General features: G+C 37.4%; 1 protein-coding gene across 1 annotated transcript; it reads right to left on the reverse strand.

Annotated features, from left to right (window-relative positions):
* Window positions 1-462: 462 nt before the first annotated feature.
* On the reverse strand, window positions 463-25928 carry RETREG1 (reticulophagy regulator 1). The gene is made up of 7 exons (XM_082046346.1): window positions 25688-25928; window positions 13417-13543; window positions 11527-11611; window positions 10862-10999; window positions 9010-9074; window positions 7755-7881; window positions 463-4791 (listed from the first exon to the last, which is right to left on the reverse strand). The coding sequence occupies exons 1-7, from the start codon at window positions 25720-25722 to the stop codon at window positions 4280-4282; spliced, it is 1089 nt and encodes a 362-aa protein (XP_081902472.1). The 5' UTR covers window positions 25723-25928; the 3' UTR covers window positions 463-4279.
* Window positions 25929-26187: the final 259 nt, after the last annotated feature.

Consider the following 26187-nt stretch of genomic DNA (forward strand, 5'->3'; position numbering starts at 1 on the left):
CCCCATCTTTCTTATAGGTCTCTTTTAAGTACTGAAAGGCCCCAATAAGATTTCCCTGGAGCCTTCTCTTCTCCAGGCTGAACAACCCCAACTCTCTCAGCCCGTCCTCACAGCAGAGCTGTTCCAGCCCTCTGATCATTTTTGTGGCCTCCTCTGGCCCCTCTCCAACAGGTCCATGTCTTTCCTGTACTGAGGGTCCAGAGCTGGACACAGGACTCCAGGTGGGGTCTCACCAGAGCAGAGGACAGAATCACCTTCCTTGACCTGCTGGCCACACTCCTTTTGATGCAGCCCAAGACATGATTGGCCTCTGGACTGCAAGTGCACATTGCCGGCTCATGTCCAGTCTCTCATCTCCCAGCACCCCCAAGTCTTTCTCCTTCTCATCAATGAAGAGGGTTTTTTTGTTGTTGTGGGTTTATTTTTCCCTATTTTGGGAACAAATTAGCATTAGATACGGTGAAAGATAAAAACTAACACGTATTTATTAAATGGTTTTACAAACAATCAATATAATAATTCCATGTTTACAAAATAGTAATCAGGCTCGGTAAAGTGCTGCAAAATATTTTAAATAAAGACATTTTGTAATTTTCCAGTTTCTGGTTACCCGGACAGGTGGTGGTTACAGACTGTTACGCTGCTCGTGTGCTGAGAACAGACATGGAGACTACAGAGAGTTTGTTCAGAAGGCTGAAACAGTCTGGAAAAAGTGCAAAACGAACAAAAAAACAAGTAAAACAAGTATTTCTTCAAAACCTATTACTTTGGGTTAAAATTATTTCCCCTCCTCTGCATAGAATGTTTTGTTTTTTCCACAAACAAACTGAAGAATGGCAAGTAGATATGTGGTACATACACATGAAAAGGCCTGCGTGCTAAAAATAGGTGCTTTTACACTGGATTTGGCACACCTAAGGCCACTGATCAAATGGCCATCACGTCTGTCACTAAGAGAAGGGGAAATTTTCAGAGTACAAAGGACAGAACTGCATCCCACAGGCCCTGTCCTAACACACGTTGCTTTCTTCCAGCGGGGGTGTGTGAAGCAGCCCCTGCGAGGCGTGGGAGGGCGAGCGCTTCAGCCACGCTACTGCAAAAACACGTGGCGTCCTCCATTTCCTACCAGGTAAGAGCGCACGAGATAACGCCGACAGCGCTGATCCCATGGCAAGATCACACCCTGTGTTACCCCACGGGCACTTTCTCACGTGTCCACACTCCAGTGACGCCCTCCACACTGTCCATACTGCCTTAGACTGGACACTGCATGCAAACAGGCTTTCCACAGAACAAATGTTCATTGCAAAGCTACGTGCTGCCTCATACTCGCTTTTCTTCTCTCTGCATATGCAGATTGGGAAGATGGGAAGGTGACAACAGTGCTTGGTAGGAAACACGCTGCGTTGTGACAGGAATTTTTAAGTAACTGTTCTTTTTGTGGCTGCTGTTAAATACAGTGAAATGAAGATTTCTCGAGGAATTTCCAACTGAAGGCAGCGTGGGAGTGATCTCACAAAGGAGAGAAACATTTTCTTTGTGTTTTGCTGTCAAACTGCTGGCAGTGGAATGTATGGTGTCCAAGCAAAGTGTTTCTTACATGCATTTGTCTGGGAGGGAAGAGGTAATTTCCTGAAGAGAACTAAGCATCTTTCCACTACCTGAGGAAGAATATTAAATGTTACAGAATTACCTTCTTCCCATGACACAGTATTTAAGGGCTTGAATGTAATCGACTACCATGAGAACAGAAAAATAAAATTCTGAAGACACTCAGATAAGAAATTATGCCCCTAAACTTTAGTGATTTGCTTGTTCAAGTTTTGCTTTGTTTTTCTTCCTGGAAAAAAAAAAAATAGTTGCTGGAGAAAAATCAATCTGTTTTTCTATCTTGAAACCAGAAAATGGATCATGTACAAAAAGTCGAAGAAACTCCTCCAGCTCCTTTTCGTGCTTGATCTAATCTATTATTCTAGAAGAGTTCCCCTGCGTTACGTACTCTTATAGCCACAAGTACTCTTCATAAAACAACAATAAAGTGCACGCTGTTACAATGCCACCACCGACAGCCAGCTCGTCTGTCCCATCAACCCGCTGCTGAGAAGCCCGTGAAGGATGGACGCCTCCCTCCCGCCTCTCCCCACCCCATAGCCTGGTTCCCCTAGTGGCACCAGTGCTCCTGTACAAGGGAGCACACAGGTGTTTGGGTGTCCTAACAAGTTTCATCAGCAACTTGGAAGTTGTTCTCTTCTAACTGTATAGATTGTCCTAAACACACAGCAAGGAAACAAGGCTTTTCACTCATCAGAGAAATTTAAGTGCCCTTTAAACTTAATGATTTCCCAGCAAAAGCATCTTTTATTTTTGTCCGTGGGTTTTGTAGTGGTTTTGGTTTTGGGTTTTTTTGTTTGTTTGTTTGTCTTCCAAATGCAAAGGACAGGCTGGCGGAAGCTAAAAAGGAAACTTAGATACCAATGCTGTGGGAGTGATATGGCCATGTTTTTTTAATCATTTCCAGAAACTCGCTTTTAATGTTAAGATGTTGTAATTTCAAAAGCTGCATCTTGTGGGATCTAGAACCATCCTCCACTTACTTCGTAATGGATTTGATAATGAAGGCACAGGCTCACTTTTTTACCAGTAAAGGACAGCAAACACAGTCAATAATGCATTACTGACACAAAAGCACAAGCAACAATAAAGCTAGTGTTAAAAATTCTCCCCATCTTTTCTTTCGCTGCATTGTTTTTGGCCATTTGCCTATTTTTTTCACCTCAAAAGCAAAAAAAAAAAAAAAGAGTTAACTTTAAACACAGGTTTACCCACACATATATGTTGGTGAGAGATTTTTATAATCTGTTGCTGTATTTTGTGAGGGTCCTAGATGACAGTATTCACCTCTTCAAATGCCAGCAAATGGAAAATCACTTGAGTAGTAGTAGTAGCAGCTGACATGGTCCCTCAGCTTTGCTAACGGTTTACATCACATAAAAAAAAAAAAAATAGCGTTACTTCTTCCTATTTATTTGATTACTATTGCTTGGTATTGCAATTTGGTTTTGTCACAGGTGAGCAAAAAAGCCCTAGAAAAAATTAAATAAGTTACCTGCTTAAGACCCCAAGGCACAGACTCAGCATGTGTGGTGTTTAAACTGGCAAATAATTGAAACAAGCTCTTTTCTGTTTGTTTTAAATTACATGCCAAGAAGAAGATTCTGAGCGTCTTCTGTAGCATATGACCTCATCAAATACTTTTAAGTACCTTAAAATATTCAGCTTGCAATACAACTTTTGTTGCAAGTCATGGCAGCTGTCCTGGGGGAAAATAAAACAAAACCCACAGAATCTTGAATTAAGGAAGTGGCACCTAAAAAAGGCCTTTTTTTTACTTTTTTTTTTTTTTTAAAAAAACCTCTAACCTCTATTCCAAACAATAACTACCCTCCCCTGCTCCCAAAAAGATTGTTCAGTTTACATGATATTAACTCTTAAATATAAGAAATGTGTTGGCTGACTTCACATAGGCAATACTGCCCAGGACCAGACTCTATCAAGGACCGCAGCAGGTGGTCAGTCAAACAGCATGCCACTTTACAACTCTACAAGCCTAAAACAGCAAAAAAACTTGGAAATGCATCACCATATCCAAAACAATTCAAAGGTTTTAAGTATGAAATCAAGTTCTTCGATAGTGTTGCACACATTTTTAAACTAGATTTGTGCTGGTTAATGTGTTTCATATATAGTAGATGCACTACACATAATGCTAACTGCAGGGATTCATACTTCTCGATATGATTGACGGAGGTGAGATTTAGTTAATCTCATTGCAATCCTCTCATAACTTGCTCTTGCCATGTGAATCGTTAATTGTATTACATGGTTGGCAACCAGGAGTAAATAAACTGCCAATGTTGAATATTTGGCTCAGGACCCCAAAATACATGGTTGGCAAAAAGATTAAAAAAACCCTCCCCCCATCTCTTTTGAACAAGTGACCTTCAACACTCATCTGCAACCAAACAGTGGATAGATAATTCATTTCCATGCTATTACACTGAGGTATAACTACCAGAAACATTAAGCTATCAGTATCAGCTGTATTTATCCAGTTAATTCACTCTGCATAAGGGAAATTATTACAACACATCTAAAGTGATAGTTAAAGCTTACAGCTCAGAATTTTCCTTTTTTTTTTTTCTTTTTTTTTTCCTTTTTTGCATTTGATTTTTTTTTTGTGTGTTTTATTTCTTTTATGTTACCAGCTGCAATTTCCAGGTTAATGACTTCCAAGCAGATTTGAAAGGAAGCCTGAAGATTTCTTCTTTTCCTGGGATTCTGCCTCTTGGCCTTGTGAAAGTCCCAATTCTTTCTCAATCTGCTCAAGCTCAGACTGGTCAAGCAGTTCAAAATCATCAGCTTCCTCCGTGTCTGTCTCCTCGCTCAAACTGGGCGCTGCATGTGAGGGAGCTTGCTGTGCTGACTGCAACTGGTCTTTGATGGCCGCAGACACTGCAGCTGCGATGACATCCCCAGCAATCCCGCTCATTAAATTAAAGGTTTGGTCACTGGTCAAAGGCAAGGAGAGCCCTGCAGTGGACGGTCTCTCTTTGCTCTGTCTGGAAGGATGATCCACCTGGAAATACGGTTGTTCGTTTTTTCGCTTTTGCTGGATGGGCACACCAATGCTTGAGTCATCGTCATCATTTGTTCCGGCACCATTTTCTAAAGAGGGAAATTCTGAAAGATCTCTAGCGAAAGCTTCTTCATGATCGCTAGGTCGGTCTAAATCTGTTGCAGGGTGAACAAAAGGAAACAGTGTTAGCAAACACAAAACTCTTCCCCAATACAGCAGCCAAATGTAAAAATGCAATTAGTAGGCTTTTCTTCAAATACATATACTAATCCCGAGTCTAGGAGGCCTTCTATAGTCTTAATGCAGAGGAGCTTTGTGTTACGTCTAAAATAAAATGGTTTTGAGGTCATGAACCTACTACCACAAGTCACCTACTATCACAACCTAACCCAGAAAATTATTTGAGGACAATGTCTTTTTAAAATGGTATCCAGCTGTGAATGAAACAGATGCAAATCTTCAGCACAGCCAGTTCTAAATATACCAGCCACATGAAGTCATAAAATGTATAATGTCACAACAGGTCTTTAAACATTTTTCTTCACAATATATATAAATTAAAAACACGTAAGTGTGTATGAAACTATGACAAGCTTTTACAACACTTGTAGAATAAAAAATAATGTTTAAATAAAAATATAAAACCGAAGTAAAGATACAGTTGATAACTTTTTCCTTTTTTGGTCAATGTTTATTTTAAATAGGAAACAGAAAATGGAAATTCTACAGATGACTAGGACAGTTTCACATCTTCAGGAAGATAAAAAGCAGAATGTAAATGAATAAAAATTAGATTTTAATGACTGCATTAATGGCATGATATTTGTTATTATAAATGTGTAAAATATACTGACCATAGTACATGACATGTGGAAGAGGCCTAAATGAGCCTAAGGAAATATTTTGATCTAGTATTTGAATAGGAAGGTAAAAAATAATCAGTTAGAACTTACTTCCTATGAAAAAGAGCAATAGAAGCATTCATAAGGGACAAGGAAATGAATCCTAAAAATGTCTGGTACACCATTTTCGCCATTTTCTTTAGGAAAAACAGGCTGGGGAGGTAAGGAGGTATGAGGAGGTTGTGCTGTATGCAGAGTGGTGGCTCAAATCGACAGAGCTTTGAGAGGAGATGAGCCAGTCCTTGGACACATCCCATCTGGTGTTGCACTTGTGTGTATGTCCCATTTGCCGAAATGCTCCGCAGGGGGAGAGGAGTGGATGTTGTTTACTTTTCACTTGGCAAGGCCTCTAAGGCAGTTTCCCACATCTCCCTTACAGCCAAGTCGGTGAGTGAACTGGGTAAGTGAACTGGAAGGTGGGTGGAAAATTGGCTGGACTGACAGGGTCCAAGGGCTGTGGTCAGTGATACAAGGTCCAACTGGAGGCTGGTTATTAGTGGTGTCTCTCAAAGGTACTGAAGCCAAGACTGTTCAATGTTTTTATTAATGACTTGGATGACAGGATGGAGCGCATTCTCAGCAAGTTCAAGGGCAGAAGGGAACTGTTCTGGGGCAGGTGTATTTGATATTCTGGAGGGCTGGGTGCCCTTGGAGAGACCAAAAGGCTGTAGAAGTGAACAGGCTGAAAAGGAACATTATGAAATTCAACAAAAGTAAATGTGAAGTCTTGCATCTGGGATGGAATAACCTGTGCAGCAGTACAGACTGGAGGCAGTGAGACAGAAAGCAGCTTTCAAGAAAAAGGCCTGTGGACAGCAGGTCAATGGTATGCCCTTGCAGCAAAGGCGGCCAACCATATACTGAGCTGTACTAGCAACAGCGAAGACAGAAAGTCAATGGAAGGGATTCTCCCCCTCTATTCAGCACCTAAAAGTGCACATACTTTATCCAGTTTTGACCTCTCCAGTACAAGAAAGACAATGAAAGACTGGAATGAGTCCCCTGGAGAGTCAGCATGGTTATTAGGAGTCTGGAGAACATGACATATGAGGAGATGCTGAGAGAATTGGCTTTGCTCAGCCTTAAGAGAAGGTGGCAAAGGGAGGAATCACATCGTTGTCTTTACCTAAAGCAAAGGCATAGAGAAGATAGGGCCTCACTCTTCTTAAAGGTGCACAGTGGAGGGATAGGAGTAAATTGACACAAGCTGGAACATGGGAAATTTTGACTCACTGTAAGAGGAAACTTTTTTATCATGAGGGTGATCAAATATTGAAAAAGGCTGTCCAGGGAGCTTTCTGAATCTCTACCAGTGAAGAAGCTCAAAATTCAAGTGGTCACAGCCCTGAGCAACTTGATCCAAGTTGAACATGCTTTGAATAGGAGGTTAGATTAGATGAATGACAATGGCTCATTCCAACTTACAGTCCTGTGATTGTGCAATGCTGTCTAGTTATAACTTGAAATATTAACCAAATAACTTAAGTCATTAATTTGGCCTGTATGATGATGTTAAGTAATATCACCTTAGTAGTCATTTACAGAGAACTCTTCATAGAAGAGGAGAAATGCAAGATGAGCAGAACAACAAATCCACAGCTAAGATTACACCACATTACTGTTGCCCTTAATCTTTCTCAGGTGAAGTGAAAGCTTGGTCTGTGAAAAGAAAGAAGTTAAAGATCTGGCCAAGATCAAGACAAGTGCTGGCGAATCTTTTCCTAGTCTTAGTCTTCATGTCTCATTTAGGGCCATTGCTGGATGTCTTCACCAGCATTCTAGTAACCAAAACCTAATACTACTTTCTGTAGTTGGCTGTTTAGCAATTGAAAGTATTCACTTTGTCTTCCTCAACTTTTATTTGTATAGCTTACCCACAAATGAACTGGTACTATCTTAAAAGGTTTACTTGCTTAAAAGTTTTGGTGGAAGAGTGCGCTCAATCTGGCACTTATTGAATGCGTTGGTTTTACCCCCCACTATGTATTTATTTAGACACTTACTGATGTACTTTATTATTTCCAAAATGAGGACAGCCCTTACACAAGATGTATCCAAAATGATACAAAACACTGGAATTAATTTTGAATTCACTGTAGGGGTGGGGTGGGGGAAACATCCCCAAAAACTTATGTCCTCAAATGCTCTAATATTAAATTTTCAGGTAGCTTACATGACTGCAATTCGTTGATGAAATAAGTGAGACCATTACATACCATCAGATGTGTCTGTCTGTGGAGAATACCCCTCGGATAAGTTAAAGGTCCCATTATCGGTCCAAGATACTTCTGATACATCTGTGTCAGACACTGACAGCTCTTTGGCAACAACTGCAGGACTAACCTAAATAGAAAAAAGTCCCATACATGGTATTCTTATGCTGAAAAACTTCACATGACAAGAAGCCGATGCTTAGATACTGAGAAAGCAGCCTCTTGCATGTCATAGCAATATAAATCATCTCCTATTTAAGCTTTAATTCTAGAAATATGAAAATAGGCATATACAATACTTAGAAGGGAAGCATCACTCTTTGTAATAACTGAAAGCTGTATTATACTAAAGCAGCACAGAAAATTCTGATTTTTCATTCTGAAAATTCTATCCTACTGTAATGAAAGCAGAATGAGCCTGCAAACACAAAATATGCATAAATGTAAAGAAATGCATAAACTTGGATCAAAAAACCCTCACCCATTATCTATCAGTCAAAAATTAGCTAAATAAAAATTCTGTTATTCTTAATGAATTTACACAACAATTTAAATTATGTCAGCTACAATTTTTTATCCCATGGAATATAAATTTTTTTTCAGAACACAAAAACACTTTGAAAGCTATCACTGTCAAAGTCAGGCTTTATACACTGCTGATCAAATACTACATAAGAATCCCCATAAAACTGATTTTTTTTATATGAACTAGTGTTATGACTATAATGGAAAATTATTAAGAATATTAAGAGAGAAAGAAGGTACTAGAGTGTTCTCATACATGATTAGAAAGGTATTTACAGATAATATACTGATTTGCACTATCATTGAGAATGATCAGACAAGTGATTACAAAAGTATCTGACAAATTGTGTAGGTTTTCTATGAATGTTTCCCTTTTATATTTTAATTTGATACAGACTAACTGCAATCTCACAATTGCAAATAAAACAGATGCCTTTGCTATTCAATTCTAGTTTAATCACTCCCGAGCCAATAAAAATAAACACATTCTTAGTTTAGTAGGTCAAAGAACACATTACCTTGAAGGCCTGCAGTTACAAATGCAGTACAAGTTAATTAGTATAACCCTAAAGATGGAGATTATGAATCACTTTTAAAGCACACTGCCTAGTTCAGGAACACAGCCTCCCGGGCAGATTGAAGTCTTCCACGGAAAACAGAGACAGTAGTCTAGATATTCTCTGTTATCTCTACAGATTTTAAAAGCAAAAGAGGGCCAACTGAAAAAAGTCACCTTAGGACACAGGGCTGATATGTCTAATTCACTGTCATCTTCTGTGGGTTTTGTTTTTGCTGTTTCTGAAAGAAAAGAAAACATCTTTTATCCTGCTCATGACAACAGACTTTGAGGTTCAGTGTGCGTTCTCTGTCACGCAGCTTGTGTAATGCAGTGAACTCTCACCTGCTGACACCACACCGTGTACGTAATATGCTACTAAGGTGAAGGGAAAAGGCTGATTGAAAGGCAAATATTTATCAAAATATATTGTGCAGCAGCTAAAGCAGGAGAGGGATTATCGCTCTGGAAGATATTCCCACACATTTATTTACTTAGTTTCAGAAGTCTCTGTTGCTCACCATAATATAATGTTCCCTGGCAATACATATCTATCTTTTAAACTGCACTGCTGGTACAATGCACCGTTGTAACATACTCTTAAAGCAGGCAGTGTAGTTATCCCAGCACTTTACTTTTACATGAAAACATGCAGTTTTCTGGATAATTGCATGTAATCTTCATTCACAAAAGCTTTCTTCTTTGCACCCATTCCCCCTGCATTCACAACATTTCCGTGCCAATACACATACAAAGAATCCTCTGAAGTCTGGTAGAACATTGCTCCTTACAGATGAACAGAGACACAAATTTTGCGTCCGCTCTCTGTCTGAGAAGAGCCTCGTGAATATTTTAAACCAACATAAGCTGAAAAACACAGTCATATTATTCTTGGTTGCCTATTTTTGCAACTTGCTATTTCCTCTCTCGTACCAGTACGAGGGTTTATGAACCATGTGGGGAACCCAAATGGCGAAGCAAGGTAGGGAACTTGTCTGAGTTACATTAAACTGGAGGGTCAGAGGCAGGAAAGAACAAATCTAACCTCAACCATCTTCCCAGTGCTGGTTTATGAAATGATCTCTCTCTGCCAGTTTCACTTAAAAGTAGAACAAGGTAGAATAATACTTGAAAGAAAATTTTCAATGCATTATTCCTGTTTCCAACAACTACAGCATCATATGTAAGAGAAAGGGAAAATGCAGATGGTTCCTCTCATTGTGACTAGGAACGGTACATTGTATGATGGGCTTTTATAAGAAATGCATGTTTTAAAGCAGATATGAATCTTACTGATGTAATACTAAGTCAAAAGGGCAGGCTCCCTGCAAATCATGTGGCTACATCACAAAGGTTTAATTACCAAAACTGTAGCACACACAAAAAGCAAACTAAGCGTATAAATATTTTTCTTGAAAAGCTTTAGTACTGAAAATCTATAGTTTTCCAGTGCTATAAATATTTTCAGGTGAGACGGCAAAATTTTGTTCTAAACTGATTTCTCTCCTTTCTAACGAAAAACTTTGATTAATTTGTTGCTATAATCCTACTGCAGTTCTTAAATGCTTATTGAGTATTTGGGGAAGAAAAGAAATTATTGTTGCTCTTGGGAGTGAAAAGAAGGCGGATTTAGGTGCTGGAACAGAGCTCAGTCTCTTACTGAAAATTGTGTTATGTACTCAATTTTTGTCCTTGAATGAGTCTCTCTCCTGGATAAGCTTGCCTTATCTAACAAGAGATAAGCAATGCATACTTTACAGTGAGTAGATTTTTCTGAAAACCTACAGGCAGTACATCTAATAAAGTATGAAGAGAACCATCAGTCTCACCTTGTCTTCCATGATTTTATATTTTTTTTACCATACTCAGACATCTGACATACATTATCACTCCTTATGAAGCTACGAAAGGCTCAAAGCAAGAAATACCTTTACACGGCTTCACAGGACAAACCAAACTGTCTGCAAGGTGAGTAACATTTTCTCTGCATTCCAAAATTCATTACTTGGGACTACACTTAATTACTCACCAGATCTCTCTTTTTTCTTCTGGTTGATATATTCCACTATTCCAAAATCTAGTTTCATCAGAAGAGTCTTAATTTTGTTGCACAATTTCTGTCCAAATTCATTGCACTTAAGGAAGGGACATAAAAAGGCACACAATACTGTGATAAAAATGAAGACAGAGAGAGAAATCGTATTGAAAAATTGCTTTATAAGAAGCTACTCAATAAAGACTAAACAATGCATTAGTGTAATATAACTATTAATTTTACATAATGCAATGACTTTTACATAAAAAAGCACTCTGAAATGCCCATGTCAGACAAACTGTTAATGTCAAATTCAGCTTCTAGAAGCCATTTCCTCTTGTTTTGGAAAATACCACTCTATTAATATCAGCTGACACTTTTTTTACTTCCAGTAAGGCACAACTGATGATCACTATATCATCTACCATTGTCTTGATTTAGTCTGATTTTGATATCTCTACCTGAGAAACATGACTGTGCAACATTGTGACAGAATCAAGATGAAAAAACCTGTAAGCTGACTTCCATATGACACAAAACACTTGTCAGAACCTACATATATATAAGTGTATATGTATGTGTGTGTGTATAAATAAAGAAATACTCTCTATACAGAAACCATGTACATAAATCAAGATTGAAAAAGAGACTATACTTACGCAGGACATAGGAGAGGACAACTCCAGGAATGTAACTTCCCAAGACAGTGAAAAATGTACATACACTGCAGACTAGCAGGCAAAACTGGCAAAAACATCAAAATTGGCCATTAATACTTCCACTGTTTAAATATTTAGATCGTTTTGCAAAAGAAAAACGTTGCATGCTAAACGAAATCTAGAATGTAGTGGAAAATGGAAGTTGTTTTTGTTAAATTAGGAAATACTTTAACACATCTGGTGCAAATAAGCATCAAACAGTCCATTTTGGCTAATTAGGACATACACCGTCTTATATTATAAAGATATTCTACTTTTATGCATTTACTGTAAAGGTTTAACGAGCTCATGGTTATTGCTAGAAGTACTAGAAATTACTTCAACTTCATTACACAAAAAAGGCTAAACAGTTGATATGCAGGAAAAAAGGCAGATTACTAACTGAAATATTGCAATGCACACTTGATGCACGTTTACAAAAGCAAAAAATCCTTCTGAGTAATAGTTCTCTCCCCTGCTGTGTTGCTTCATGAAACCATTTTCTCCCACATGCTGGCAAGCATTCTTTTCACACTTGTAGGCTACTCCAGTATCCCCGTAACAAAAAGATTGAGCTGAATTTTCAATATAAAACTTGAGATTTGTTCTTTCCTGTGACTGAGACATATAGTGCATCCTTCACAACTGCACAATGCTGAATACAGAACTGATCTGTTGAAAGTGTACAGAAAGAACGCATTTGCTTTTGAATTGCAATAGAATGGTTAATCCAAAGAAATTTCACACACAGCATTAGTGCCTAATTTGCTTGTAATTACAGCAGTAAAATTACTACATGGCTTAGAGATTGATATCAGGAAAAGAAAGGAAAACGTCCTGTCAAAATTAGCTTTTCTACATCAGTATTAGATATATAATATCTTAACACACAGTTACGGTGTCACATTACTCCATGACAAAATTATGTGATTGTGTATACTGATACCGTATTTCCTTACCTCATTATACACCTACTTCTTTTAAATATAACTCTTAATATCCTAAACATGCAACTTATTTTTGTATAATTTATTCATCTTTGAAATGCATTTTGTCTAGATGCTCATCTGTATTTTCAGTCTAAACTAAAAATGAGTATGGTACTGAATACTTCCAATTTGCTAATTCTGAAGGGCCTCTTTGCATTGAAGATTTTGTAGCAAAGTTAACTGAGATCAAGAGGGGAAAAAACCTCCCAATGTGTGTAATTAGCGATACACATATAGAAATTAAATCTACTATTGGCATGATATACTTCTGCATTATTTATATTTTTTATCTGGAAAAAATAGCTGCTTCACTTTCAGTGGGATCTACATAATAATCTTTTCCCTATTAGGAAAGCAGGAACATTACTCTTGCTTGCCTCTTCATGAACTGGGTTCTCCAGCTCAGTCTTTCCAGTAAAAAAAAAACGCAAACAACTGTATCTGTATAGAAGTAGCACAATAAAACACAAAGGATTCTCTTCTATCATTGAATACTTGTGCAGCTGTTTCTGAAAAGTACAATTACTTGGAAAAATGTGTATGTTTAAGAACTTTTCCATTTTTTTCAAGTTTTTATTGACTTGTGATGTTTTAAATTTCCTTTCCACAGAACGACTGGAGAGGTTCCAGCAGCTGTAGGGGGAGAGACTGTACTGATATAAACTTTACTGGGAGCAGCCTTGCTCAGTGATGACCTACCTGTGTTCTGCACACGAAAAAGCAGAAAGTCATGTCTGAATGTATCATAATATGTATTCTCTTTTTTCCCCCCTCTTTAAAAAAAAAAAAAAAAATAAAAAGAATCTATCTCACTTTTTTATTAAACAATATCAAACTGTTAAGCTTACTTGGGAGTGCTTACCTTGCCAGGGTTTTGTTCCTTGAAGTGGGACATTTCTTGAAGAAATACAAATAAATTCGTCAGTGCTTCTGAAATGCACTGATTTATTCTGGGTCTATAGTCTTGCCTGGAACTGATGACTTTCCAGCTGAGTAAAAAAAAAATACCCAACAACTTTGGTTATAGCTCATATGAAAGTTGAAACTGTTTGAAAACATCATGTTGTAAAGCTACAGCCTCCAGTGACCCAATGGCTGCTGCTATGCTACAGAAACCTATGTTTCCACATATTTTATATTCGGCTAATTTTATCTTTCTAATTAAAAAAAAAAAATCATAGAATCATAGAATAGTTTGTGTTGGAAGGGACCTTCAAAGCTCATCTCATCCAGCCCTCTGCAATGAGCAGGGACATCTTCAACTAGATCAGGTTGCTCAGAGCCCCATCCAGCCTGGCCTGGAATGTCTTCAGGGATGGGGCATCTACCACCTCTATGGGCAACCTGGGCCAGTGTTTCACCACCTGCTCAGTAGTAGCAATTCTCAGTCCATACAACCAATTACAAAATAAATTATTGCTTATTTACTCTGGCCATAAGAAAACACTGAGTTCAAGGCATGGCTGTCACATAAATTAAGCAAGCCCAAACTTGTTTCTTATTTTTTCTTAGAAATTACACCACAGTACTTTTCATTTCCACAGGATGGCCATACATATCTATACGTTTAATTTCATGCATATAGTCCTTGTGCTTTTTCTTTTCTATTTTTTGTCTTGTTCTGCAAAGTCTGATGATCTGTAAGAGATTGTTACCCAGCTTAGAAAAAAAGAAATTCCTTTTGTAGTCAATGTTTACATTTGTTTCCTTACTGAATTTTTATTTTTCTATTATATTGAAACGACTGTTCCTAAAGCTTAGCTTATGACAGTACCAAAGAATTTGCTGAAAAACATGAGAACATATATGTATCTAATTTGGGGCTGATCAGTTTAGACAAGATACTGTTTAAATGATCATATCATGTACCTTTTTGGAGTAGACAAAACACGTACAACAAAGATGTTTTACGAAAAAAAACAAATGAAAGGAAAAACATACACATGCCAGTCAAAGTCAAATCAAACTGGTACAAAGTATTGATGTACCATGATGTAAATATTCAGAAGACGACTTTTACAGAGCTATCTTTTGCATAATTCAGTGCTAGGTACATACACTTTTGATCACAGTGAATGCAAGTAAGCCATAAACAATCTCATAGTCACTTGGATACATAATCCATTAAATGTCCAATACATCACTGCAATAATAGTAACATTTTGTCACAGCTGGATCAAATTACAAGATAAATCAAAACCTACCTATGATAAAAAGGGAATGAACAAGGGTCAGTGTGCAGCAATAAGGACGTAGACTGTCAGATCAAACTGCCAATTCATAGTTCCAAATAATTACTCCTTTACTTATCTACTAAAACACCACAAGGCCCTATTAGCAGTTCTTCTTGTTATTCAGAATGCAAGCACCCACTGATAGTTCCCTGAGACAATTTTAGCAAATATCAGTGACTGATGAGATTTTTGCTGTTTAAACTTTACCCTGTATGAACTTAGTGTGCAAAGTAATACTGAAACATTTGCCATAATATTAAGAATAACAATATAATTTATTTTTTTTGCAGTGAACAAAAGACGAAAAAAACAATATCATCACTTGTAAAAATACCTGTCGCGATTACAGCTTCCATGTTAATATTATCCTTGTTCAACAACTGATTGCCTAGTCATTTTGATTGGCACATATTGTAAAAGTTGAAAGCCATCACGAGCGCTGAGACTTCTCTCAGTTGAGAGCTGGTTAGTAGTTGTTTTTGTCTGTCTTCTCTACTGAGGACACACATATAACCTACCTTTGCTGTACTGTATTTTGTTAGCTATGACTCAATATTCATTCTTACTAATAAGGCACCATTATGTTTTAGGGTATGAAGCTGTTTATGTCTCTTATGTCCTGATACAAGGAAAACCATGAAGATCTTAAATTTTTGAATGTATGTTTGTATTTTTGTGAGCCATTAGCAATACCGATGCACACATACAACAGCCCTGACGTCCACAAGCTATCAAGACTCCTGGCTGAGGTGTTACTTTGGAGGTTTCTTCTCACAACAGACAAAATGGTGCACATTTAAAATAAGAGTACTGCTTTTTAATTTCCTTAATACCTAACATTTTTCAAAACAAATGTGGATCCCTATTTAGTCCTGCCAAAGCAGACTTATTTTTCTTCACAAATATTTTGTAGATTCCTTAGAATTAGTTCACAAACTTTCAGGAACCCACAAACCAGAAGTTGGTTTTTTTTAAAAGTGCTTTTAAAAAAATTGCTTTCTCATGTTATTTTTTTCTGATGTTTTTAAATGGGCAGGAGTTCACAATCCACTTGCAACAAGAATGGCAATGCAGATCTTTCTAACAGGAGCAACCGGTTTACTTACACAGCCCAAGGAGATAATGGTTGAAGGAAAATGGATTTGACTTCTGGAAATGATTTACACGTATATCTGCACTGGACTACAAGAGATACATTGATTTTTCCTAAAAAGGTACACTTCTGACTTGCTTCTCTTTGCAGAGCTGTGGCTACATGCTGATACTGCACTAAAAGCGAACTGATCTCTCACATGGCAGCAAGCAAGATATAGCGACATAGCACTGGTGGGATGGTTATTAAAAGGGTCAAGTGGCTTAAATCAGGCAGAAGCTTTGATCTCTGAATCATGACAGCAAGTAAAACAATGTAGTCTGCACTGTTTATTACATTATAGCATCAAATGAAAAGTCGGGGATTACATTATCACCTTAGATTTCTGGTCACATATTAATAACAAAACTAGGCAAATGATAGGTAACTATATATATTAATGTCTATTTCATTTTGTTTTCTAACTAAAAAAAAATCTCCATTTGTAACTTTTCAGTTGTATAACCCAAAAGATATGTCACTTCTGTTTTACAAATGATGATAAAAGGGGAAAGTGAACTTGGAATTTCAAATCCAATGTCTCAGGAAAAAGAACACTATACTTAAGTTTTCCTTAAAATCTTTACCTTGCATTTCAGCCAAACCTCAGACAGCATGTTTGACATACAATTCAGCAAGGTCTAAAGCCCCTTTTTCTTACAATTACAAGTTCTTGCTCTGACTTCTCCTGAACACACAGGATAAGAGGATTTGGGGCTTATGCTGAATTGTAGACGTTGGTCCAACTGCTGCCCACATTTAAATTTGTGAATTTTTACATACTTACACCTAAGCCAGGAATAAGTCTTTTCCTCCCACATATGTTATCCATTTTCATTCTACAGGGGAATGTTACACACCTTTTTCTTCTGTTGTACTGCAGACACATGGATTACTTGGAACCAGCTTTCCTAACATAATGGGGGTTAACCACCTCCTGTGTTCAGACACATAGTCTGAGCAGCTTCGTTTTTGTGAAAAAGTCGGGAATAATTTAGTCTAAAACGTCTAGTGAAACACACGTGGAGAAACTTGATCTTTCTCTAGGCCTATATTCAACTACTGTACGGCAACTTCACCACGAGGTGGTGACACAGCAACATCAGTATCAGAGCAAGGTCTGGGAGCCACATCATACAGAACACAAAGAGCATACAGATGCACCGTGGAGCGCAGAACAGCACTTTAAAAACCCTTAGTATTTCACCCAGAGTGTAAAACTGCTTAAAGTTCAAAACCCAAATTATTGCCCTACTCCTGACTATATTACAGTATTTATAGTACTGTAGTAGTGTCATTTCCTCTTACATTACAGCTTTTGTAAACCATTCTGCAGCGTTAATAATATGTATTTTAAGAATAGCTTCTTTATTCTAGGGTTGAAAACTACTATTATGACAGTATTCCTAATTACAACATCATTTTATAGACTGTACTCCCATTCTTTATTTAAAATTTTTGACAATCACGGTGGAACTTTGTGGAAGCACAAAGAGATAAAATGGATAGGCCTCAGGCCTACTATCAAAATAGAGCGTTGAAATACATAGGACAATTGTAGATATTTGGTTTACTAACTTCAAGTTAATTGCAAAAATGGAGGGGGAGGGAGCAGATGAAAGCATAAACTACAATAATAATGGAAACTATTTTCATATTGGTAACCACCAACAGAAAGACAATATGGGTTAAAGAGAAGGAGATACAATAAGGCACACCAGGATAACTATGAACAATTCAAAACAAGCATGCAAATTACGCAGAAAAATTGCACGTTGGCAGGAAAAGTTCTCTGGAGTTGCTTCTCTTCATTGTTAATAATGCTTTCTTTTGCCAACTTTAAAAGATGTTGAAAGTACGAGCTGCAGTGCAGATAAAATGTATTGTGAAATGCTTTGGTGCTGTGGTCCACATGTGGTGCATTGACAAGCAGCCAAGCAAGAAGAGTGGATTGTACAGGCGAAGTTTGCTTCAGAACACTACAAACCCCCTATTGTTTGTTCTGCGAAAGAATACTTGGCAGTTTCTTGTAGGCCACAAGAAAACATGAGACACCTTTGTCACTTCTACTACAGCCACACTTTTCTATTTTACCAGGAACACCAGGGACTATTTTGAAGTCTTATTCTGATATTGGATAACTAGTGGTGTAAGAAAGTCATCTTGCTGATCTTGCACACGCTGCCTCTTCTTGTTCACACCTCCCAACAATTGCTAGCCCTGGTAACATCTGTCCTTTGTCCCCAGAGCCACTTGAGTGGCAGTGCTACCTGGAGGCCAGAGAGTTGGAACTGGGGGACAGCAACAGAGACCCTGGTGAAGGGGGAGTGAGAATGAAAGGGAGTGCAATGTGTATTTGTACATATGCAAAGATAGAGAGGTTATGTTATGCCCTTGTAGAAACAGAGATAAACTTTAAGCTTGCATTAGATAAGAAGCTGACAGACACATAATGCACATTCCAGATGGATTTATTTTTCCATGATCACATTTAGAGACAAAAAGGGAAAAAAAAGATACATGAAGTGATGCAGATGATGAACGTTGAGTGCATCATATCAGTTGACCAAGAAAATAAACTATTTCAGCATAATATTAGTGAAGTTACTTACAGTACCTTAATAAATTACTTAAATATGAACTCTATACTTCCTGCCAAAACAGCTTTTGGGACTCCTGTCCAGGTGCTTCTTTGATGATATAAGCAGCCAGCTCTCTCTGAACACCCTCAAAGGGTTTTGTGCACAATTTAGAAAGAATAAAATTCTACGCTCCTATCACTTATACTGAGTTTGATGTAAAGTACTACACCTCTGTTCTAGAACTACTGTCAATAAGGCTGAAGGTGTTCAGAGAGAAAATTAATTATTCATATCCTTCTGGCTACCTATGGCATCATTTCTAAAACTGGGCAAATGTTAGTAGCTAAAAAAAAAACAAAACCAAAAAAACCCCACACCCCAAAACAAAAAGCAAACAAGCCAAACAAAAACAAAACAAAACAAAAAACAAAACAAAAACCCCCCAAAAACAGAAAACACCAAACACAAAACAACCAACCACAACACCCTCCTGGCCCAGATGCTTCAACCCATCACAGTCACAAACTCTGGCCAGAGGACTCAGTGGCATTACATTCTCTAAAAATGACTGATGGTGTCATGCTCTCATTTTGTATCTAGACATCTGTTCAAGCAAAGCCCCGTCACATTTCTCTCATAAAGGTCAGTAGCTCTCATGTTACTGGTTTAAAGATCTCTTCGTGATGTGCTGGATTTTTTAAATAATGTGTACACAGTTTTATATGTATCTTCACGTAGATACGCTACTCAGAACTGCAGCAGTGACAAAGTACACCATGATGTGGTGGATTCTGAAGGATTGCACCTACATAAACAAAGAGTTAGTAATTACAGAGCTTCTAAACCTTCTCCATTTCCCAACTGCAACCACACACGCTTGAAACCTGTGCAGACTCTGTAATTTTAAGGGTAACTTAGAAATTATTAGTCAAGGTGGAAGAGCTGAAAGTTATACTCCCAAAGATATGTAAATCAAAATATAGGTAATGTGGCTATTTTGTAGGCTTTTTAAAAGTAATATTTAGAGCTTAAAGAATGATACAGCTGTACAGGATATGGATATCTAAGGACAAACCTCATAGGCAACCAGGAAGTTAAGCATGAAACTTGACTAAATAAAATCAAGTGTGTAAACTGTTAGCAAAACCCAAACAGCAGAGATTTCACAGGTCTCTTCTGTGAGGAGAGCAATCACCACAGTGCAGAAGGGAGTGAATATAATGATTCAGTTACCGTTCTTTGAAACAAATATTTTTTTTATATCTGAAGACCTATGCAAAATATATATTTTTAAATTTGTCTTCTAAGTTATTCAGGTAGGGAGATAACAGATACAAAATAGTATTTAGGAAAAAAAAGTTTGTGAAAAACACTTTTTCTTTTTTTTGTTACATTTAAATTTTAGGTGACCACACACTCAAAATGATAGTAACCATCCTTCTTTCTCTCCAAAATATAAAGTAGTATAAAAAGCACATTTTGCAGTTAAGTATATTGAAGTCCCAATAGCAAAACCTCTAAAATCTACCACTGAACTGCATGGTAGAAAACAACACAATATTGATTAGACTTATTGTAACACAATGTAACAAACTTGTGTATGTTATGTGCACTACGTGGAAAGATGCAATAGCAAGCACCACTGAACTCACAGCATAGCATCTTAATGACCTTTGTGGCTAATTTAAAAGGTGATTATGTAGAATTGTGCTTTATCCTGTGCTACTTTTGGATGCTATGCAATCATTAAGTATACTAAAATAATTATATTTGTGTCATGTGGCTATGACCAAGTCAACAAGACTTGCAATTTAAATGAATCACTGGGGCACCATGTAAAATCCTGCTTGCTTCAGAGCCCCATGGGAGGATGCTGCATCATTGAAAGGACAAGGAACACAGGAAGCATCCACAAATACACTCTGTTCTCAAACTTGAGGGACAATCTTAATCTACAACCATTTTGCTACAAACTCTACAAAGCTTTTGATAGAAATCTCTCCAGCCTATAGACATCCATATGCAATTTATTTCCCTTTGCTAATCTGTAGGTGCTGCACAGGTTTATGCTTTCACCACCACATAATATTGCGGCAAACATTCTTTAACCAATCACATTTGACATGCCTTCAATGTTAAGCCTTGGGCACAACTGGAATCTCTAAGATTTACAAAGTTAGATAGATTTTATTTTTAAATTGTAGCTGGAGAATGTAGTTATCAACCTTAAAGAGTAACTTACAACATTTCCCAATCCAAACATGTCCTTTAATTATAATCTCTCCTGTAGTTCAAATACATCATTTCTAAGAACTAAATGAATTCTGTTAATACCATGCAACATTGCTTTTCAAGCTTTTAAAGTGTTTTCTTTCTTACCTCATCTATCTTCATCTGACACTTGAATTTTGTGCTTTTCATTAACAGTGAGTCATTCCAATTTGCTGTTACTGTTTCTTTCAGGGGAAGGTGTGCAATAAAAAGCTGGGAAATCAGATGTTTTTTTCAGCTTTTTATTGAACTCTAACCCTAACCCCAAATCCTAACTCCTAACCCTAACTGTGATGATTTAAACATATTACTTGTACAGTAATACTACTGAAAAATATTATTGGTCAAGAAATAAAAGGGGTATTTGATGAAGCTGGATGTGTTTTTTCCTCAGTGGATTGTACGGCAAACTGGTCGGGACACACGACTTTCAACAAAACATAATATGATCAACCTTTCATCCCTGAGTCTGTAGGCTTCTTGCACAGTGTGTTAAACTAAAGTCATAGTGGTATTTCCTTCTCTTCAACTCATATGGGAACATTTTACCACTGGTGTTTCTGCTAAACAATATCAATCCCATAAATGAAGGTATTTGTTTCTTGTATTACTAGTCAAGGATCAACTTCTGAAAATGAGAGCAATTCTGTTGTTATAAAAATACACTCCAGTGTTTTGCAAGGGGATAGCGGAACTCATCTGGTCCTACGGGTTGCTTAAAAAAGCCTGAACAAAAGAAACCAACCCATTAGTACCAGGATTTTATTTTGGAGGAATGTGTTCATTTCCTCTACTCAAATATAACATCAGTCATCTTATAAAGGCTTAATATGGAGCTGTATTGTCTTTCTTTAGCTCATCAGATACAAACTGGTTAACTCCCAACTTTTTTGAAGGTGATTCCAGTACACAAGTTCCCCGACACAGCAGAACATTCTAAAGGTTGTTGCTTTTTGCTCAAAGTCCTGCTAAAATAAACAAAATATGCTCCAACTAATTTTGAGGCATTTCATTGTCCAGCTCTTCTAGACAGACTCTTCTAAGCAAACCACAGGGCAGCTCCCAGGGGAAACCCCTTCTCTGACCCGCACTGCTCTTGTCCAGCGCCCCTGAGGAGAACACCAGCTGCTGCTGTTCGAGGTCATTCAAAACGCGAAATGTGATCTGATAGTCAAGTGCTATTAGTCCAAAGTCATGACTTGGTCAATAAGCGTATGTTTCTTAAATGTCTCTTTGCATGAAAATTGAGTGTTTCAGCACCACATAAATACTATTACAGATTTGCTTTCTGTTTAGCGAAGACTATAATGCTATTACTATGTGCTGTTGTCTTTTTACCCAGACAGAACAAAGGGCCAGGATCTTCCAAGCCAGCTTCCCATTTGTAACAAAAACTTGTGATACAAAAGAGACATGTATATTACAATATTTTTGTTCAGAAAGATAAGGAAGTCCTGTTTCTACCAACAGGAGCATGAAGTTCTGTTTACAGAACTTTAAACAGCTCTGCCCAGCTGTTGGAAGCAATTCTTTCACATTTATTTTGCTCCTGCAAAGACAATACTTTTAACCCTTTCTCACAAACTGAATTAATGTTCCTCCTTCAGTCTCCACATTCTTCAGCTGGGATACTCCTGGTTCAAGGCCTCTCAAAGTCAAACACCTAGGAAGCATGAGCTGAGCATTCCTGAGTTAGAGCAGCTGCACAAAAAAGGAAAATTGGATTTTCAAGTGCCAGACAATACTTTCAACACACAAAAACATGTAAATGACTTTTTGTGTAACAGTGTAAGGTGGCTTTAAATCTGTCTGTGCAAAACTCCATCCTGACTTTTTTCAATGGGTTTTAATGTATTTAGTATGAGCAGGGGATCACTTCCTTTGATGCATTACTGAGAGTTCCTGGCATGAGCTAACCACTCATTGCCTACATTTGTGCATTGAATTCAGTCATAAAAGGAAATCAAATATGTTCCACTTTATTAACTAATACTACTTGAAGAAACAAATATTTGTATATAATTACAAATCAATGTGCTTTGAGTAATTAAATAACACACAGATTTGACTTCAAACTGGATCTCCATTCTTCTAAGTCCAAGCACATACTGATGAAGGTCATGCAGTGCAAGACTGTATTTAAAAAAAAAAACTAGTTCAAAATAATGTAGCTTTCTCTACCATTTTTATTCAAGTCATAAAAGGTTCCTGCCTAACAGTTTAGTGCACCATCCTTTTCAATAATAGGCAGGTGATAGGCAGGTGACAACAATTAGAACAACATTGTTCTGATAGAGGAAGTTACACGTCGGTATCTCTTTGAAGCACCTACAGCCAGATGCTTCTACCACTTCGGGACTGATTATTCACAGTATCTTTTATACATTCTTGACCATCATTAGGTTCCTCATGAGCTGCCAATTTTTTTTTTTTTTTTTTTTTTAATAAATGATACCATCTTACACCAAAACTATAGGGGACCTGATAAAGAATTACTAGGGGAAAATATTTTCCTTGTGCTAAACTGTTTTCAATCCTTGACCTTTGACCACATCTTTCCTCACTGTTCTTGATCTGCTACTGCTCAGGATCATATGACAAAACAAAACACAAGGTATGAGCGGATACCTAATCTTCACAACTCTTAGCTTTTTTACCAACCTTACTAAGAGGTATTTGTGCACATGTTCATTTACTTATCATATATTTAAATTCACAGAATGACTAACAGACTATTGACCAATGCCACGACTTTAACCATGATGTTATAAACTCCATGAAATACACTTGTGATGCAATATTACATATTTTCTGAAGTAGGACATGAACTCAAGAAGGGAGAGGATCTAAGAACTATTTGTTTGCATCTGAGAAGGAGCTATAAGAAGCACAGTGTGCTTAGACCAGTCAGTGAACAAATCTCATTCTACAGCTTCTACAAAAATACCACTGCCCTGCTTTTTTATTATATATATAAACAGCTTTGACTCAGTGTATGCTCAAAATTGCCTCATTATCTGTGCATGCACATTACTATCTCTTCTTTTGCAATTCTAAAATGCATTGCTCCAGTACAGTTCCCATATTACTCCAGTAAAGCTCACATAGCTTCCCCTTCTACTCACTCCTGTTTAACTTGGATGAAAACATTCTGATGCTTTTTCATTTATTATTATGCCTTTTCAGGCTACTGCTTTAGAAACATTGATCCTTTTTGTTTAAAAACCAAACAAATGGCTTGGATTCATAAAAAAGAGAGGGCTTGGAATTTTAGGCCTAGTTATTACTTCTGTTTAACTGCCAAAGCTCGCTACAAGCCTTTATAGAGAAAGAACTGTGAACAAAGGAACTTAGATATCACAGAGCTTGTATTTTTTGCATTCTTTTACACTGCTGCTTTTTTATTCCCCAAATCTGAATTTTGACCTTTTTTTTTTTTTTCCAAATTATTTTTCTTCTCAGCTGGTAGAATTTTCTCCCATCTTGATTAAAAAAACGAAACAAAACCAAACAAACACATTTTCAAGGAAGGATATAACCCTTATAAAAGTGATTCAAAAGAAAGAAAAAGTCATTATGATCTTAAACCCTTTTCAAGTGCCATGCATATTGCTGTTTTCCTGACTGAAAAATATGCAGTTTAACAAACTGGAGATCCAGCTATAAATTTTTTAATGGATAGAAGTTAACATTTTGATGGCTAGCAGTAGTGAGTCAGCATTTCTTTAAAAGAAAAAATTTAAAAAAAGAAAAAATGCTACCTCCTCCTACTACTAATCTGTGTCACCCATAGGGCACAACTTAGATCCCTGCAAACGGAAATGTGTAGGTGACCCCACCCTTGCAGAGACCCAATTATGCCACCTGGGGACCCGCTCACCCACAGTCACTCCAACAAGGTGACCATACCTGAATATTCTGATCTACAATAGACAACCTGAAATGTCTTCTGTATTTCATCTGGCTTACACCACCACATTGACACGCATATTCAAAAAACATCCACATAAATGTTCAAATTTAAATCTAACTAGAAAAAAACCAAATCCCAATCCATAATGAAATGCTCGCTTCTGATTCTTGTAATTTCTTAAATTTGCCTCTATATTCTGGCATCTTGTTAACTAACTTCAAAAAGAAGAAATTCTATTTCCACACACATGATTTTTTTCCATATCAAATATTTTATAGTCAGCATTTTAGAGACAACGTTTTGATTAGCATCAAGACAGTAAAAATCATAATTATGGAAAGACCATGCGGACTTGAGGAAATGTAAATTATAAACTCTGTCATAACCAAATATCAATAACATCTACTTTAAAGAAAAAATCTGTCTAGTTAGCTAAATTTAAATTAGTGCATTTATTTCACAAGAATGTGCTGGATCATATTTGAGAAAACAGTATTTCTTCAATTGTTATTTAGATCCAACTGCTTGCTTAGTGTGCTGACTTGTAAGCTACTTAAGATAAAAGTTGAACTTCAGAAAGACAGGCATACCTCAAAGGGACACAGTGCCCTATCGCACAGTAATGAGTTATGGTTCTGTCAGTAAAGTGGCTCTGACTAAACTATGTGTCTCTCTGACATTTTCAGGCTTGTAAGTTGTCCCACAGCTGGGAAAAGTGACCAGGTAGAAACCACCCAGTATTTTTTCCCCCTTCAGCTTTAGCTTAAGAAACACCTCAGAGGTGTACTATTTAACCTCTATGCAGACATTAAGATCTAATACTTCTCTCCCAAGAAGCCTTAGGTTAACATTACAGGCAAACCCCTCAGGAATTAGATGATCTGTTATAACACAGAGCAAGCTGATTTTAGGCTGAGAACTCAGGAGCACACACAGATTAATTACACAAAGCCTCGGTCCGTCCCGCGCTGCAGAAGCCCATCAGAATCAACGTACAGTACCTTTCATCTTGCCCCAGATCTTCACTGTCTGGCATTTCAGATGGAAAAGGGAATTTTCTTTCTCTCTCTCCCAATCTGGATAATCCAGGCAACGATCTTCTATCTGTTTTGTGTTTTGGAAGCAACCACCTGGGTCACTGTCCTGTTCGCCGCAGAGAAGAGCGCTCCTTGCTCGGAGAGCAAATGTTTACAGGACATCCTAAGTGCCCGCTGGTCTTGAATGAAGTTCAGAGCATTTGGCTTTGATTGGCCGAGGCTATAAATAAACAGGTCGTGACTCACCTCACACACTATGACAGGGTGTTTGGTAGCACAGCCAAAAGCAAAACAGTTCTGCGTTGGTTTGGTTTTTTTCCTCTAGTCATGTGAGGGAGAATCACCACCAGTTAGTACATTTTATTTTTCTGCTTCCACTGGCAATCTTTCTCAATGTCTCCCATTTTCCTCAGGTCTAAGTGAGCAGCAGCCAAAATGATAGGAAGCCAAATGACACAAACTGT

The sequence above is a fragment of the Streptopelia decaocto genome (assembly GCF_964273445.1).
Source record: "Streptopelia decaocto genome assembly, chromosome: 2".
NCBI classification, from domain to species: domain Eukaryota; kingdom Metazoa; phylum Chordata; class Aves; order Columbiformes; family Columbidae; genus Streptopelia; species Streptopelia decaocto.